Raw genomic sequence first — 18,574 nt, 5'->3', positions numbered from 1 at the left:
TGACTTGATATTCATGCGGCTATCCAAACTCTGGATTATATTTGCTACTTTCATGTGCTTCTATATTGCCTTTTAACAAAGAGCTTCCCATGACATCCCTCATCCTCGTTAGTATTTTAATTTCTGCAAAGCATATGATTTTAGTAATAGTTAGACCAATAGCTCGGAGGTATTTGCATGAAAATGAATAAACTAAACGTTCTTGAAATTGAACTAATTTATATTAGGATACATGAAAGTAATCGCAACATTACCAATAGATGAAGGAAAACACAATCATATATTTCCCATTTGGCTCACAAATACAAGTCAATACACCAAAATATTAATTTGTCAATATTGCTGCTAATAAATTAAAATGGAAATTATTTCTTGATAGAAACTAGCACTCAAGTGTACCTGTCAAATAACAAATTGCACGGTGATTGTACAGGCAAACAAATAAATTAGAATCTTCAATTGCAGTGTTAATATGTTACACGTATTTACACACGATCCACGCTACAAAACTCTACGCCAACGTTAAACTATCAGTTACACCAGCTAAATATAAAGGAAATAATTTAGAGAAGAAATAAATAGGATGGAAAGGGAGACTAAAAAACAAAACCCTGCTCGTTCAGAGCATTAGCTGAACTAGACCTACATTGACCTTATCAACTGTTTCTGTCTTTCCTACCGAGATCAGAAGTCTGATTTCATGAGCTTTGCTCGTGGCTTTACATTGATACTGTCAAAGGGTTTCAACTGTTCTACATGGATGTAATCCCTTGTTTTAAGAACCTGCAAAAGCGTAAATGTACATCATCAATAATCATCCGAGGGAAAGAGGGGATCCACCACCACAAGCTGTAAATAACAGATGGATAACACTAGAACAAGAAAATCATCTGGCATTTTAGCATATTCTTCATTGTTTTATTTTCTTGATTAATCTTTTCACATTCAAACCCCTATTAAAATGTCTTGGTCCTTGCACAGCTCCAATCTCCATATTATGTTGACACTGTTAAAATTTAAAACAGCTTGCTACTGTTTATACTAACAAGTCCTTACTGCCTCAAAATTTTGAAAAATCCACGTTAACCCAGTCTACACCATTTTCCAACTCCTTTACAAAAACTTTACTTAACAGCAGAACTTCAAAACACAACAAGGTGTTTACTGCAATCCAAGTGTGAAACACATACCAAAGTTTCAAAGAACATTCTTGATGCCTCCTTCCGCGTTTTACCAGCCAGAAGGCTGTCCACTGAAATGACCTTCCTACCATTTCCACCTTCATTATCAAATATAGTCTGAAGGTACTTGGCAACAGCTCTACAAAAGAGAGTATAACAATTTATCAGGAATCATTCAACTTAATTTTTAATTAGAAATGCACAAAACATAGAAAACAGTGGATTGAAAAGTAAACAAATAATCTCGACAGCCAGTCAAGGATTAAACAGGAAAACCATTCTCTAAGCTCAGAAAGATTATCAAATGATCCTAATCGTCATAACTAAGAAACATCCAGCAACATCTTCAAAACTCTGCAACAAATAGATAGTTTTTTCACCCTTTATAGTAAAGAAAGGATAGATAGTTAGCATTAAACTGTTTACTATTAATTTCCTTAACAGAGATTGCAATGCAAAAAATTCAGGGCTTTCAACTAAAATCCAAGTCTTCAATGTCATCACGTTTCCCCAGATATGCTACCCATGCACCAACACTTGCCAAAAACGAGTATCCCACTCTATAAAGCAACCCAAACAAGCTTAGAGGTAAAAAGAAACGCTTTGAAAAGAGAGTGCAGCCTCAGCCACAGTATACTGCTTTACTCCCTACAGCTCAGATAAACTTCCCAAGAAGAGAGGAAGGGGAGGGCCAAGTTTTCAACACATTAATCAGGCGGATATCATATACCTATCAATTTGACCACATAAGCATACTCTCAAATACTGTGTACAGCAGAACACGCAAGCCAGCATGCCAATGGAAATTGTTGTCCTAGATCCTACATGAATGTACACAAACAAACAGATACATGCACACACAAACTAAACTTTGTTTCCATATCATCCAGTAAGATGTCATATGAACCCAAACTCTGGAAGCACACACCTGGTGCGGGAAGACCATCCACTATTGTCAAGAAGGCGGGCATCTTCAGGACCTGGCATGCCATCATCATCTTCTTCACCCATATCATCATCTACGTTCAAAAATTCTGAAAAGAAAATAGACTAACAACCATTAACAACAGAAACTCTACAAGATAGCATATGCAAGCAGGAGAGAATTCTTACAATATGAAATTTGGTTCACTGTAGGAACACTGATCAGCAGTTAATTGGGTTGAATAAAAATAAAAAAGATGATTCTAAAACACTGTAAGTCCCAAATAAGCTTCGATATCAAAACCTAAACAATTTTAAATTCCTCGAACCTCTAAACATCTTTGCTTGAGCTCCATGTTTGCATCACTGTCATAACAGGGGAATGGCTTGCGACTTATTTAGGCATTTCATATCCTAACAGAAATGATGGTCGCAGATAATTTACCAAACACTAAAAATTGAGGTAGAGATTTCTTCAACATTAAGCTTTAGACATCACAAGCTACAAAAAGATTGTCCAGCACTGAACATGTAAGAGTTTCCACTATGTATATAACTGTTCATGACAAAGTACTCGTATTCAAACATGGTAAGGAAGAAACGTGATTAATTAGGTTTACAAATACACCATTGAAATATGAAGAAGAAGCTCACCTGTATCATTTGCAAATGCAACATCTTGAAGATCCTGCACCATAACCCAATCTATTTAGCTGAAGCTGGAATTATTTAAAAGAGATTCTACTCATCCAATAATAAGGTGAGACTCCATAAGCATAATAAATTTCAATAATGCAAAAAATCAATGCATGCCTATCAGTCTTCTATCTATTGCAAGTGGTTTCTTACTTGTGCACGTCTCTTATAGAAAATTAAAATTAAAAAAAAAAAAAAACTGAAACAAAACTTACCAAGTTCATTAACAACAGAGGGGATCGTGTTTCATAACATTATTCAACAAAGAAGAAACAAGAAAAATTTAGAAGAACCTAAATGCCAAAGAAATGAGTTCTAATGAAGAAGCTTCACGGCAAAAAAAATCATAGCAGAGATGATATCAGGAGTTTTAACTTACAGCAGGATGGTCGGCAGAAGTTATTTCAGCATCTGCAGTTCTCTCTTGATCAGCTTCTTGAAAGACTAGATAATCTCCAAAATTTAGAGAAGCATTTTTGAAGTCTCCGTCAAGTCCTTTGGGAAATGCAGAATTCATCTTATCTTCACTGCATAGATGATTAAACTCTCTGTCCTTGTCAGCATGCCCTGGGCTCACAGCTAGGACCCCATCTTCATTACCATCCCCTAGCTTGTCATTTTCAACATCATCTTGAGCTTGGTCAACATTTACAGAAGCGAGGTTAATGCATCCACCATTTTTTGAAGACATATTTGCAAGCAACATGTCTGCATCATCAGAAGGTGCAAAACCATCAGCCTGCAAATCTACTCCAACTTCCACTGGTGCACCAGCTTTGCTTTCTTCCAACAAAATCTCTCCCCCTTCCCTCAATTCAGTAACAACTGCAACAACATTTTTTGTATGATGATCTAAAATTCCATCATCAAGTGTTTTTCCATCACCCACATCCCTCAAGGCAGCCTCCTCAAACAGTTCAGTATCCATCATATCTGATGGCAGGATTGAAGTATCCATATGAAGAGAACCATCTTCGCCAATGGTGCTATCCATGAGAGCCAACCCATCCAGCATATTACCAGCATCGCCAGAAATCAGTTCAGTGTGAGATCCCTCAAATTGCAGAACAGCAGCGTGGTTTGCTGCATCTGCAATTTCTGTGTTCTCTTTGTCAATTTCCATTTCGGTCATTTCCCCCAATGTTTTGTGTTCTGCAGATCTATAATCAGCAACATCAGCAATAGCATTCATCTGCCCTTGATTAACAAAATCTAAACTCAATTGTTGATCTTCACCCTGCTGGTTCTCAGTCCAAATGGGACTCTCAGCTGGTTGTCCATCAACATCATTTCTGCAATTGGCAAGTTCAGTGCTTGCTTCCAATTCATTATCTTGAGCAACAGTTGGTCTACTAGAATCCTTCGCCACTTCAGAAGAAGTATTGTTATCATCATTTTCAGCCAAATCAATTCTGCTCAAATCAAATGTTTCACTTTGCAAACATGTCAGCTCTGCCGACATACCTGAAAGACCAAAATTTAATCAGCTGTATCTTCATAAGCAAATGAAATTTGGTTGTGAGAATAGCAATAAAATCAAAAGAAGGATGCAGGATTTGAAGACAGATGAAAAACTAAGGTCATGAGCCAAATTCATGTATACTGAAATTTTGCCTGCATATTCACAAGCTAGAAGAATCAATCATGAGAACTCATAGCACGAGCTGGAAGACAAAAAAAGGTGATCACATCTAGGACACCAAAACATTGAGTACATGATAGACACGGGTGATTATCACGGGTATTCAACTTTGATTAGTGAGACATAGAAAGTTGTTTCCAAAGTTAATAGGAGAGTCAGATCAGCAATTATAACCAAGGCCAGGACATAATCAAGCAGAAAATAAATCCTCACTGTTTATAAAATAACAAATAAATTAATCACAGTAAACAAGCATGCTTAAGGTTTAGAGAAATGCACTCACCAGTCAATACCGGTTCACTGAAAATTTCTTCATCTAAGGATTGTCTCTGGATCGTCAAAATCTCAGTGCGTGTGCAAGGAGCTTTTTTTCGTAAGCGACGTATGTCTTCAGTATTAGTTAATTGTTGGCGTATAGTACTTGACAGGAAATAATGGAAAATTGTCAGTATTTTTCAGATGAGAAAAAAAATCTATGACACGGAAAGATTGAGTACATGATTGAAAGCTTAATGTGTTTAAACTGATTGATTATGCAAGTGAGAATCAGAAAAATACTGAGGTGTTGAAAAACAAAACAACCAGGCAGTAGTTTTCATAAGAAATTATAGCATATCCCACCATCAAAGACCAGCACCCAAAAGCGCAAAGCTAGATTAAGCCTTGTGGGTGTCTTCATGCAATTATATCAAAAGGAGTCAGATTTGTTTAATCAGGCTGGTGGGATTGTAGGAGAGCTAAGGCAACATGCTTATGCAACAGGTAGATAGAAGAGACTCTTCCAAGAAAAATCAGCAGCAACATACTTTATAGAAATGCATAAGATGTGATGGGTCAATGAGGATGGAGGAGGGAAGGGCTTGTAAAAGACATAATAGCAACCAAAAATTCCCCATTAGTTCAACAGTTTGACATCCAAGAGATTTTCTTTGCTGCCAGACACGTATACTGAGCAGAGATATTTACTATTATAGATGGTGATCAATGACAGATAGATTGTGAAATGAAAAGTAGAACATGAAAAAAATGACATACTCGCCAAGCAAGACCATTGAATCATCCATGAGCACCTTCCTCTTCATGGCACTGGGTCGAGATACAGACCGGGCACGTTTCATGGATGCCACTTCAGGTGCAGGTGGAGTAGGCTTCATTTTCAGAACTGAAGATCTTCTTCCAACTGAAACAAAAAATGTCAGGCAAAAAAAACATTTATAGAATTATCAGCTTTTCTCAAAGCAAATAGTTAGTGAACAATTTAGGAACAGATGGAGAATCTTTTTAGTTTTTCAAACCCATTTCATGAGTCATGTCACAATATGGCATGCTTAGAAGCATCAAGAAGAAACATATACCTAATATAGAAGATAGCAAATCATCATCATCAGGAATGGAATCTACAGTTCTCTTTGATCTGGAGACTCCAAAAGAATCAATTGAATTTAAACTTTGCACAGTTAGTGAATTTTCTGTAAAACTGCGCTTTTTTCCAGTAATGTTGGTTCCAGCACTGCTTCTGTCACCCCCATCTACCATTTCTTTGTCTGGTGTTGACTCGACCAGCAAATCATTTGGCTTATCAAGAAGTTCTTGTGGTACAGAAAGCAACTTTTCAGGTGTAGGCAATTCGGCGGTCAAGGAACCATTCAAGTTCTCCAACTGATTATCACTATAGAATGCATTGTCTGGTTGTTCATCTTGTTTCCCTCCTACTTGAATTTCTCCATGTAAATTGAGCTCTGATATCTGATTCTCCACTGATTGTGTACCATCAGTCGCATGGCATTCTTCACCTGCAAAGGTAAGACATTCATTAAAACATTAAATAGTATACAGGAACGTGTAGATTATTCGAACAAAACTTTATACAGAAATTTACTCAAAGTTCATTCATGTAGCTTGCCGAACAAACCTTGCACCTTAGTGGAAATTCCAGAACCATGGAGCGCTTCCTCCCTGCTTGGCACATCTTGTGGCTCAGGGGGGAGCTCATCATTATTAATCCCATGAGATGATGAATCGGGCTCATTCAAATGGGAATTGCATGCCCGGAGCATACCCATGGAAGTGTGTATCTTTTCATTATCAACATTTTTGTTCAAAGTATCAGGATCCTCTGGTCCTTCGCAAGCCTGAGCAACATCCTCTGGGGCACCAGCCAATTCCAATGGACAGCCAGAACTTGCATCTACAGTTTTTCCAAGTGAGCTCAAGTCTTCCACAGCATAAGTAATTTCAAAATTATCTGGTTCATATAACCTAACTCCTGTGGATTCGCTGCACTTGCAAACAACATTATTTATCACTTCTAACTTGTCTGATCCATCCAACGCACAAATGGTCCCATCTGCCAAAGCAGTGGATTGCAACTCTCCTTGTGACTTTGCTTGATTGATTTCCAGATCACCAGAAAGGCAGCCATTCTCCTCGGCAGGCATGCACACAACAGTATCGTAGTTTAAATGATTGCCCGGAGACAAATTCATTGTGCCATCCCTCTGATGAAGATCTGGCTTACTGGAAGCATTGCCTGTGCTCTCTATTCCTACTACTTCAGTTAAATTGTGATCTTCTGATTCCAAATGATCATCACAGGCCAGACCATCCTGAACACTGGACAAGTTTGGCTCTTCTATTAAACCAGGAGTGGAAGGAGCCTGAGCATAGTCAAGAGATTCTGAATTTGAAGCTTGACTTACCATCTGCTCACAACAGTAAACCATTTTCATCAGCTAACAGTAATTATCCTCCCACTACAAGACAAATGATCAATCCGAAAAATAACAGGCAAAAATCAACGGACCCAATTAAAAGGAAAATGAATATTGGGTGAAAATTAAGTGACTATATATATATATATATATATATATATATATATATATATATATATATTATTTTTATTTTTTTTTGATATCCATATCAACCTTGTTTCTAATACCATTCACTGGCATGGCTTCTGCACCTCCAATCATGTCATGATCTTCCTCCACTTTTCGATCTGCTGGTTCGACAGCTGTCTGAAGGTTCAGCCTGTAAAAAGAGGAATGATTTTATGAATCAATCACCAGGATAACTACCCCCACAAATTCTATGAATTCATCATTTAAAAAGTCTGTATGCTGTAAATGATCCATGAATCAACCATAATGATTGCCCATGACAATAATAATAGCTTTGTGACAGACTATTTATAGAGTAGATGTTGAGCCCAGATGTAAATAAAAGGGAAGCTAACTATTTTCTTCCTCTGGAGTAATTGCATCTACAACAGCCTCATTACAACCACAACATCATGCTTCAACTCGAGACCACAAACACTAAACTCAAAAATGCACAAATAAAAGAGCAATTTTAAGATAAAAGTTAATATCCCATATGTAAGAATTTGCAGTAAGAGGAGTGCCTGGGCAAACAAAAGCACATGGAAATGATACATTTGTCCTGCAACCAAGAAGTTTATTAACCTCTCATTTATATAGAACAGATTTTTTATATATATACATTGTGCTCTCAACGAATTAACAGCAGCTATAATAACATTGGTCACAAATATCTCATTTTCACCAAAAGACTTGACCAAAGATATCAAAACATTGTCCATATATAAATAATATGAATAGGAATCATGCTCAATCACATACTTGAAAATGAATTCTAATTTGCATTTATTAGTATAAGAATATCAACATTGAGTAACTGCAATCTGCAAAAACATCTAAGGGGCAAGCACAAGAGTTTTTTTCAATAGCACCCCCCCCCCCCCCCAAAAGAATGAATAAAAAAATTTGGAGTTCAAATGTATATGTCAACAAATGAACACACGCACAATTACATGAATGGTATGAGAAGAAATCAGATAGCAAGGACATAGAAAGCCATACTCTAAAACTTCATCAGGCCTTGGAGTTGCAGCCTTGGCTAGGAACAGGTCCTGTTTATAATCATCCCAAGAAAGAAATTTTATAAATGACGTAATACAATAAAGTGAGCTAGTGAATCAGATTTATCCAACACCATAAATAACTGAATGATAGAATGATATAGAACATTGAGAAAAGCTCATGTTTAGATGCTGAGTGGCACACCCATGCATGTGGTACATATGAGTTTCCTGTTTGACAATATAGTCAGATGTATGTACTATCACTAAATATCAGAAAAACTGTAAAACCATATCGACCATAGTGCATATCAATGTAGATTCCAACCCAACTTGCAAAGACATTTAGACGCAAGCACAAGAAAATTACCTCTTCAATGTCCAAACCAACATGAGAAGTGTCACCATCACCAAACCGCTCTGAAACCAAGCCAAAAATATATAAGAAATCCATTAAGTGCATTGCCTTCTCTATGAAATTAAATGCATTATTCCAATGACTTGCAAAGGCATGCACTAACCATCCAACCCAAATTGTGATGTGGAGTACACGACACCATCCATTGTGTCTTGAAGGGTAATTTGCTCCCTTGTACTAATGTGATGATCGACATAGTTGCTGCAATAGAGTAGTATGTTAATATCCAGATGAGAAAGCATCACAGGTTCTTAGAAGGAATTTGATATAATATAATCCGGGCCTATATTCAATCAATAAAACAGATAACATGAACACTTTTAAAAAATTTGCCAAATCTTCTATAGACATCAGAAAATTGCAGCACGACATTACCATCTAAATACCAAAAAAAATAAAAATCAATCCTATATAATTAGTCCAGCAGAACTGGCCATGCAGTCACTTGAAAAACTTCAATGGTCAGGCATCCAACAATTACTGGATAAAGACTGGCACATATAATGGCTGGACCCTTTGAAGAATAAACCCAAAAGAAATATATGATCAACTCTAGATCTTTGCAAGGTCAACTTGTATCTGAAACTCTTTTGAACTACAAAAGTAAAGCACTACATACAGCAGATTAGCTTCAGTTATCAACATTATGCAGATGTTTTGGAACTAACCCCTGAAAAAAATCATTGTCTGGAAGCTCAAAATCATCAAGGTCAAAAGTCTCTGGCAAGGTGATGGAGTGATATGGGGCAGTCGATTCCTCTGGTGGTAGATCAACTGCAGTGGAGCGGAAAGCCTGCTTTACCTTCAGCAAAGCTTCACTGCAATCATCAAAAAGGTAATTCACCTTTCTTGAATATATCCTCACCACACCAAGCAGAAGATGACTAGACAATCTCAGCGCAATTGGTACTTCAGGAAAAAGAATTGAATCTGCTCAAAAAAAGAAGATGCATGAGCCAAGAAAGAGTCAATAATCAAAAACAGGAAGCAGCAAGGAACCAAATTTGAAATTTATTATATCCATTTAAATGAATCTCTAACTGTGATGCTACCGGAAGATAAACACACATGAAATGGAAGATTATGGGAAGTAAGAAAATGAAAATTTCAAAGTTTATATTTGAAGGCCAAAGGCATCAAAAATGGTAATTCTTTGAAGATAATGAAAAGGTACAACAAACGCCATATATGAGACAACCAACGGCTGACAAATACAAACTGTATCAAAGACCATACAATGCTCTCCAACTCATATAACTGCTCTGAGTTTCAATGTTTAATTGTAACAGATGGACATGACTCAACTATGGTCACACATCTACCACTTGCATAAGCTTAAAATATACTTGATGCTTGCAGGTTCATATAGTTCTATAATAATATAGAACTGATACATTTATTCAATCAACATGAATTACAGCAGCACTTCCTATTTTGAATACAAAAGCCCAAACTAATACCAAGGAAAGAACCAATTATACTGGGTTTTTTAATGTCAAACAGCATTCTGATTTTCCAGTGAAATACCTTTTCCAGAGCATGGTCAATGTAATAGGATTTGAACAAAAGTGATAATTTGCACTGATAAGGAAGATAAAGTAGGGTCCCATGGGCTCGTAATGGCTTGTTACCACATGCATTTCATCTCTAGCACACAACTATTTTACTTCACATGGATCATAATTACCACACGAGAGTTCTTTTCACTAATGATTACTTTTTCATGTGAATCAACCATGATAACTCAAATCAATGATGCACCATGTTCAAGAAGAGGAAAATGCTATTATTGATTTGTTGCAATGGAGCTTCAGGCTAAAAGCTTTGTTTTTGTTCATGCAGGTTTGGTTTCCTTACTTTCAGAAAGCTAGCAACGCAGAGTTGTATCCAAGAAATAGAAAGCACCTTTGGGGTTTACGTTCTCGTATTCTATTTTTATTAATTTGAATGGAGAGAAATAATGGCATTTGAAGCAGAGGATATCCCATTTCTAAGTCGGAAGAATCTTTTTAAGAGGCTTGATGGAACTAGCACCGAAATAAAACTACAATTGCTCCTTCTTTAATTTCTGCTTTTAGATAGCAAGTAGATTGATAGGTTTTGGTTTCCTTCATACATACTAAAAGTGTGCAGGAGGTGGTGCCCCAAAAACTATATCTTGCATGACTAGTTAGTAAAGCATAAAACAAAAGGCAAAGCCAGCTTTAATAACAATGGCAATTTAATGTCAATGGTTACAAAGGGTTGATAGAAAAGGAAAGCAATGGTAAGATAACACGGCAAAAAGTCAGCAGGAGATCAACTAATAACCAAATAAGACAGATGACTGGATCACGAATAATCAAAAAATTAAAATATTACTGCCAGAGTTACAACAAAAAATCATCAATTATTTTCTACAGCATCAGCTTAGCTTTGAAAAGATATTGAACTCAAGAAAGGAAAAAAATTAATAAAAGAAAACACAAAAGGAAATCAAAGCCCTGGTTTCATTTCATTTCATTTCATCAAAATAAGCACAACCATTCAATTATGCACAGGGTAGACATCCCTCCTCTCTCACATCCATGCGGAGACCAAAAGTGAATCTCACAGGTAGGATCCTATATATGTATATACTAGATCTATTGAATAATTTCCCTCCAACAAAACGAGGGGTTATAAATTTAAAATAGTTCAAGGTTACACTTTACCAACTGCTTATGTCAATGTTTGAGCTCCAATAAGGTAAACCACAATAACTAAAGACAACTTCGGTAAATAACAGTGAAGTACCTCGATTGAAAATAATTTCTTTTGTCATTTTCATTTTATTCACAACTGGCTCAAAATATTATCATATGTTACATCTGTTCAGTGAAAAAAAATAAGCAGATGCATTCCATAGTAAAACATTTAACACTGTGGAATTATGATGTCCACTGCATCAATCAACTACGCCTAATAGTGTCATTTCCTTTCTCAAAAAAAATATTCAAAAAATTCAAAATAAAAGATTACTGAAAGTATAAATAGCACAAAGGTGAGTAAAAACTAACCTACAGAGACACCAATATCGGTATCAGCAACCTGGTTCTTCCGAAGCTTCCTCTCCAAATGAGCAGCTATCCAAATTGTACCTAAAGGCCCTTTCTTGGCCAATATAAACTGTGAATAAAACATTTCTTACCAACTAATTATTAAAATCCACCCTCTTCAGTTCTCATACAACAACCTATACCGTAAATCTTCGAAACTATCTTATTCACTGCCCAGTTAAATTTCTAAAGCAAACCAAAACACTTCAACCCCACAAATTTAATTGATTTACAACATAAACCCTAATTTCAAACACAACACTTTGTTCCCTCTAAGTTCTCCGCCAGAAGCTCTGAGCTTTCAATTATTAATGACACGCCCCCAACAACAACAAAAAAAAAACCCTTCAAATTTAGCAATTTATGATATAATTAACGACCACAAACCTACCTTCAATACCAAGGTGACCCCTAAAAACCCTAAATTTCTACCTGTACCCTAAAATTGAACACGGCACGCAAAAACAAAACCCCCAATTTTACAGCCAGAAAACGAAACCCTAATTACACTATTTAGCTACCATGCGATCTCAGGAACTTCCAAGCACAACAAAACAGCTTCATTTCCATGAAATTCAAATAATTCGCCAATCAGGAGCTTAAAAAAACTGCAAAGGAACCCGAAACCCTAGCTCCACCGAAACGACAACGTCTTGAAAGCGAGATTTGTTCAAAGAGGAGTTTGAGGTGAAGAGAGACTGAGTTGGAGCGAGTTGAGAAACACTGAGTCAAAGATCGAACAGGGAGAATGAAGGGGAAAAAAACAGAGTGGGAGAGATGTAAGCGAAGAGAAAAAATATAATATTTTTTTGAGAGAGAGTGAAGTAAAGTAAAATAGGAGTCTTTAGTTACTCTTTGTGTTTTTGAGATTATTGCTGTTGTTATTTCATTAATTTATTTATTTATTTAAGCTGTTGACGTTGTGGTGCTGGGTGGCTTGTCTGTTTGTTTCCTCTGCTTACGCCCCTACTGTTGATTGGGTGCTGGCAGCTGTAGTTCGACTTGGATTAAGCGTTTCCAGCCGTCCGATGTGCTAACGGAATGGTTTTTGAATGTTGGATTGGGGGGGCTCCAAAATTTGATTCTATTACCATGCCCTCCTTTTTTGGGAGGGTTCAAGGCGCCTTGCCTAATTTCCCTCCCCCGTTAATGGCAGCCATTTTTTACCAACTTTTCTTACAGATCGGTCTGTTAAAAATATTTTGTTTTAATTCTTACATTAAAAGAATTTATGCGATGACGGTTGACAGCAAGGTTCACAGTTCCAATCCGGTGTCATTTTATTTTTTCAATTGAATCAGTATATTTTGACTTCCGAGTATTTTAACTTGTGATTTCGGGTTATATATATGTATATTAATTTAAATTCAAAATATTAATTTAATAAATATAATTTCAGTTCAAATTTAATAATAAATTAATTTGAGATTATACAATTTAATTTTCAAACACAAATAAAAATATAAGGGTTGACTTGATATGACTTGATCGACTCGATAGGTCTAAAAATAACTTGGACGGTAGATAAAAATATAGTTTAACTCAAAAAAATCAAGATGATATTTTTCTTTAAAATGTTGAGACGATAACATATTGTATCGACTCGGGTCATAAGACCATAAAACAACCTGAGTCTACTCGAGTTAACTTGCAAAACTTGTGACCTGGGTCGTGAGATTAGGATAATTTCATAGAAAACAAACCAAAACAGATGACAAAACCTGATTTATAATTAACCAAATATTAAATGATAAAAGTAAAAATAAAATCAATTAAAAAAACAAACATAAAAAACTCGAGTCAATTGGGTTAACCCGTCAAACCCGTTATATGAGTCATGAGACTAAAATAACCATGAAAAAAGCAAATCATGGTAAGCTATGAAGTATAATCTTTAATAAATCAAGTGTTAAATGATAAAATTAAAAAAAATATATATGAATTTTTTTTACAAAAAAAAATATCATTGTTTGACTGAATTTTTTGAACAAATCGAATTTAAAAAAAAGCGTAGGTTTAGCTGAAAATGAGTGATTTGTTTGGCATTAGAGTATAATATATTTTTTAAAAGTATATTTGACTTTAAAATATATTAACATAATTTTTTATTATTATTATTTTTAATACAGATACATTAAAATCATAAAAAATATTAACTTAATATTTTTTTTTAAAAAAAAAAACATCTAAAATCAGCATCAACCCCGCTCTCAAGCATTAGTGCTGCTGTACAGTCGTGCCAGCGACCATTGACAGCCAGCCAGTGCAGGTTCGTGGGCCGACTCAATTCCTCTTTCCTTTTTCTTTTCTTTTTTCTCCCCGTTGATGATGAGAGCTGAGGGCTAACATGCCTTGCCTTGACTCTCGACAGTGTACATTAAATTCAAGTTAGATTTTTCCCAATTCATGCATCGCTCACTCATGATTACTTACTGATGATCCAGCTACACCTTGAAGGTGTCTGGTGAAATTTCTTTCTGTTACAGTTCTTTTTCTTCATGATGATGGCTTTCTTGAAATTTAACAATTATATTTTTATCTAATTCGCCAGTTGTTATCAGTTGAATGATTAATTACAGCTTCCCTCTGGTGGAATCTTCATGCCTTTTCTTATAAAAATAAAAAGCACCTTCCCGGGTCAATTCTTTTCTTTTCGGATTCTGATTTCTTTTGAGCTGAGAGGTTTCTAGTTGTTTTTTAAAGTATTTTTTATTTTAAAATATATTAGAATAATATTTTATTATTTGAAATTTATTTTTGACATCAACGTATTAAAATAATCTAAAAATATAAAAAAATATTAATTTAAAATATAAAATAATTTTTAAAAATATATTTTTAAAACATAAAAATAAACACTTTTTTCAAAGTAGATCCTCAGAGTTCTCTGTGCATCTCATTGCTAGTAATTAGTATCTCATATTACTGTATTTATTTCTTTTCAAAATATTAATTTGATTCGTGTTATTTTTTTTATCAATTTTTATATATATTTTATCATTTAATGGTTAGAATTTGGATTTTGTATTTTTTGTATTTGTTTTTTATAGAGTTATTTTAATCTCGTAACCTGAATTACGAGTTTGATAAATTGACTTGAGTCACTCTTTATTTTTTAGATTATTTTTTAATTAATTTTTTTAATTAGGCTTCATGTGTTTTCTTTACATGACACTTTTATCGCCTATCAAGCCTTAACATCGCCAAGACATTATAGGGTGTGGCTATATATCTTAGTAGCGACACCCACAAAACATTATTAGTCATAATAGTATTCTGTATTTTTTTGTTGTTTTTTTCATTTATTTTTTGAAATTTTTTCCTTTAGCAACTTATTTTCTTTATTTTTTAAATTTTATTCTTCAATATTATGTTGTTTCGGAAATTATACTTTGTAATTTTTTTATTGAGTTACATACCAGTTTCATGAATTTAGTGTTTTTTCTCATTGATTTCAACTTTCAACGTTAAATTTACTATGAGTGAAACATCATAATTTTTTAAAATTTACTTTGTAGGAATCTATACCTATCTCGTGACTCGAGTTGACACAAGTCATTTTTTCTGATGCCTTTTATATATATATATATATATATATATTATTCAACACTAAGCTGGTTGAGATTTGGGTTTTGTTTTTTTTTTAATAGGGTTATCATGATGTCATGACTTGAGTCGCGAGATTGGTAGGTTGATTCTATTTATTTTTTTTTTGTCATTTTTTAATTGGGCTTCATATTTTTCTTTCAATTTTTTTATGGGGTTATCTATATATCTCGATCTCATGATTCAGATCGCGAGTTTGTTAGGTTAACTTGGTTTATTTTTTGAGTTATTTTTAATTGAATATTTTTTTTCAATTTATCCCTCCAACAACTCGGTCTTCTTTTATTTTTTAAAAAAATATATCCTTCAATACTATGTTGTTTGGAAATTGGGTTGTCTTTTTTTTTTTTCAATTTTCTTTGTGTGGAGTTACCCCGATTTCATGAATTTTTTTTTAAATTTCATCATTGAATTTGTTTAGAATAGAGCTTTGTAACTTTTGTCTTATTTTCTTTCACGTGGTTATCTCAGTCTAATGACTTGGATTGCGGGTTTGACAAATTAACCCGAATAGTTTTTTTTGTTCTTTTTTAAAATTTAATATTTTTTTTAACTTCATCATTTAACATTAGGTTGATTAGGAATTAATTGGTTTTTATAATTTATTTTAATTTGTTTTCTATAGGGTTATCACGATCTCATTATTCAATTTGTATATTTAACAAGTTAACTCGGTTCGATTTAATATGACATCGTCTTAATATTTTTTTAAAAAATATCATTTAACATGTTGTCATATCAATATTTAAAATAAATACCATCTATTATATTTTATATTTAGAGTTTATGATTAAAAATTTGTTTCACTGGAAAATATACTAGTAGTACTTGAATATATAATTTGACGTCAAAAAAAAAAATATTCAATGTACGCAAGTGTATTTGAATTTGAATTTTATTAAAACCCCGCGAGTGTTTATAGATTATCGAGTATACTTTTTATGGAGTATAATTTTTGGTTAGCTTGGCATGTTAAGATCTTTTTTTAATAATTTTCCATTGATAGCACTAAAGCGGTGGCAGCGAGGGAGTAGTTATATTTTATATTTTTAAAAAATTATTTTTGATATTAATATATTAAAATGATCTAAAAACATCAAAAACATATTAATTTAAAACAAAAAAAAAATTATTTTTTTCAAAAACACCTCTGAAACATAATGTCATAACTGTATGTAATAGAAAAATTAACTTTAATGATGATAGTAGTCATTAAATGATGGTTGTTGTGGTAGCAATCATGGGTGTTTTAGAACGATTCTTAATTTATTTTTTTTAAAAAATAAATTTTTTATTTTTAATTATTTTTTAGTGTTTTTATATTGTTTTTGATATATTAATGTTAAAAATAAATTTTAAAAAATTAAAAAATTTATTTTAATAATTTTCTGAAAAAAACTCTTTTTAAAAAACTATTACTATACACACTGAGACCAACATCAAAAGCGGTGGTAACGGAAAAGGAATTGTCATGGTGGTGGTGTTACTGGTAAGTTTTATCGGCAGTGGAGACAATCGAGGTACTAGTGGGCGAGCTAGATTGTGTTTTTTTATGGTAGTTTTTCCTGTTTATTTTTATATTTTAAATTAATATTTTTTAGTATTTTTAAATTATTTTAATATATTGATATCAAAAATAATTTTTTTTAAAATATATTATTTTGATATGTTTCTGAGTGAAAAAAAACAACCATAATTATATTTTCAAACACGCTCGGTAATGATGAAGGGGTGATTACAACAATAATAGTTATTGTCTAATTTTAAGGATTGAAAGGTGATTTCATCTAGATCCATGTTTTTAAAAAAATATTATAGATTTTGTTTTTGATAAAATGCCGCTTATTTAAAAAAAAAAATATTAAAGTTTTTCAAGTTTGGAAACTGTCAGCCATGTTTCCATATCTCGTACTATTCTAACTTCTAAGCATTATTATCTTGCGTCCTCAGTTTTATATTAACACATACAAGTATTGTAATTATTATCCAACACAATCTTTTATTCATTCATTTAAAAATATGTATATAATTATGGAAATATTACATTGTTATATATTATTTACGATATGAAACACAGAAACAAGTTAATTCTTATAGGACTTTTAAATTGAAATAAATACAAGTATAGAATTGTATGAAATTAATATGACATTTAAATCTGAAAATAACAATGTCATTTTTTTATTAATTATCTACCAAAAATCTTATAATAAGTTTAAGACGTGCTACAGCAAGCTCAAATATAATTTTTTATTTTATTTTTTGACCATCCTGGTTCATTACCAATCAATTTGATTGTTCTGTCTGGACACCAATTGGAGGACAAGCAAGCTTAGAGCCTTGTATCCAACAAGACGACAGGGGTATCGTTGAATATATTTTTTATTAAAATTTATTTTTTTAGAATTTTTAAATTGTTTTGATGTGTTATATCAAAATAAATTTTTAAAAATAAAAAATATTATAGTAATATTTTTCTAAATAAAAAATATTTTAAAAAATAATTATTACTAAAAAAGAAAGTGTTTTTGCAGTCTATGTTCACTGATAAATAGCCTAGTAGGTATGGATTTAGAGCCCAGCAACTGGGCCCGGGAAAAAAAATATCCAGTATATTGTTGAGAACACATCGGAAATTATACCTGAGGACCTAAAAACCGAGGTGTTTATATATATATATATATATATATATAATTCGACAGAGATTGGACGTGTCAAACGAAATGAAGAAAGACCTGAAGGCAAATTAAAGTGGTATATTGATTTTATAATAAAAGAAATTTAACAAAGAAATACAAGATTTTCTTGAAACATGACGTTAGAAATTCTCAAAACATTATATTTTACGTACACTACTTGAGGTAGAAGCAACAAGTATGGGTGTAGCACAACGATCTTGAACCCTTCAGGAAGCTCTCTGAGGCAATGGCAATGGCAATAGCCTGAATTCAGCTGTTTATTTCATTGGTTATTCCTAGTCTCGCAATCAACATTCAAAAGGCAATACAGAGATTAGGAGGAGTTTTTGTAGTGCGAGGCCAGGCTAAGTTATTTGACTATCAAATATTTAACTGGATTCAACGAACATGAGTCTTGCCTATAAATTCCTGCCTCAACAGATATTATATTTTCTTTCTTTTAAAAAGTTTA

At 33.4% G+C, this 18,574-nt stretch overlaps 1 protein-coding gene across 2 annotated transcripts; it reads right to left on the bottom strand.

Moving 5' to 3' along the window:
- Positions 1-425: 425 nt before the first annotated feature.
- On the bottom strand, positions 426-12,688 carry LOC7464594 (sister chromatid cohesion 1 protein 4). Of its 2 annotated transcripts, XM_052456566.1 has the most exons (15): positions 11,780-12,688; positions 9,410-9,671; positions 8,845-8,942; positions 8,694-8,743; positions 8,325-8,374; positions 7,368-7,473; positions 6,356-7,145; positions 5,799-6,236; positions 5,479-5,623; positions 4,727-4,863; positions 3,181-4,265; positions 2,760-2,793; positions 2,110-2,215; positions 1,191-1,320; positions 426-783 (listed from the first exon to the last, which is right to left on the bottom strand). In XM_052456566.1, exons 1-15 carry the CDS (start codon positions 11,901-11,903, stop codon positions 685-687), a joined length of 3,654 nt encoding a protein of 1,217 aa, XP_052312526.1. In that variant the 5' UTR covers positions 11,904-12,688; the 3' UTR covers positions 426-684. The 2 variants fall into 2 exon arrangements, with proteins under 2 accessions (XP_052312526.1, XP_024465876.2); XM_024610108.2 differs by lacking the exons at positions 8,325-8,374; positions 8,694-8,743; positions 8,845-8,942; positions 9,410-9,671; positions 11,780-12,688 and having other exon boundaries at positions 7,382-7,473.
- Between the last annotated feature and the right edge of the window lie 5,886 nt (positions 12,689-18,574).

This window comes from Populus trichocarpa, chromosome 10 (assembly GCF_000002775.5).
Source record: "Populus trichocarpa isolate Nisqually-1 chromosome 10, P.trichocarpa_v4.1, whole genome shotgun sequence".
Lineage (NCBI taxonomy): Eukaryota > Viridiplantae > Streptophyta > Magnoliopsida > Malpighiales > Salicaceae > Populus > Populus trichocarpa.
This window is presented reverse-complemented; position numbering and strand designations above follow the sequence as displayed.

Coding starts and splice junctions, on each gene's coding strand:
- LOC7464594 (XM_052456566.1), bottom strand. CDS start 11,903: ATGTTTTATTCACAGTTTATATTGGCCAAGAAAGGGCCTTTAGGTACA. Junction 8,943..9,409: donor GACAATGATTTTTTTCAGGG/GTTAGTTCCAAA, acceptor ACTCTATTGCAG/CAACTATGTCGATCATCACA. Junction 2,794..3,180: donor CTTCTGCCGACCATCCTGCT/GTAAGTTAAAAC, acceptor GTTATGGTGCAG/GATCTTCAAGATGTTGCATT.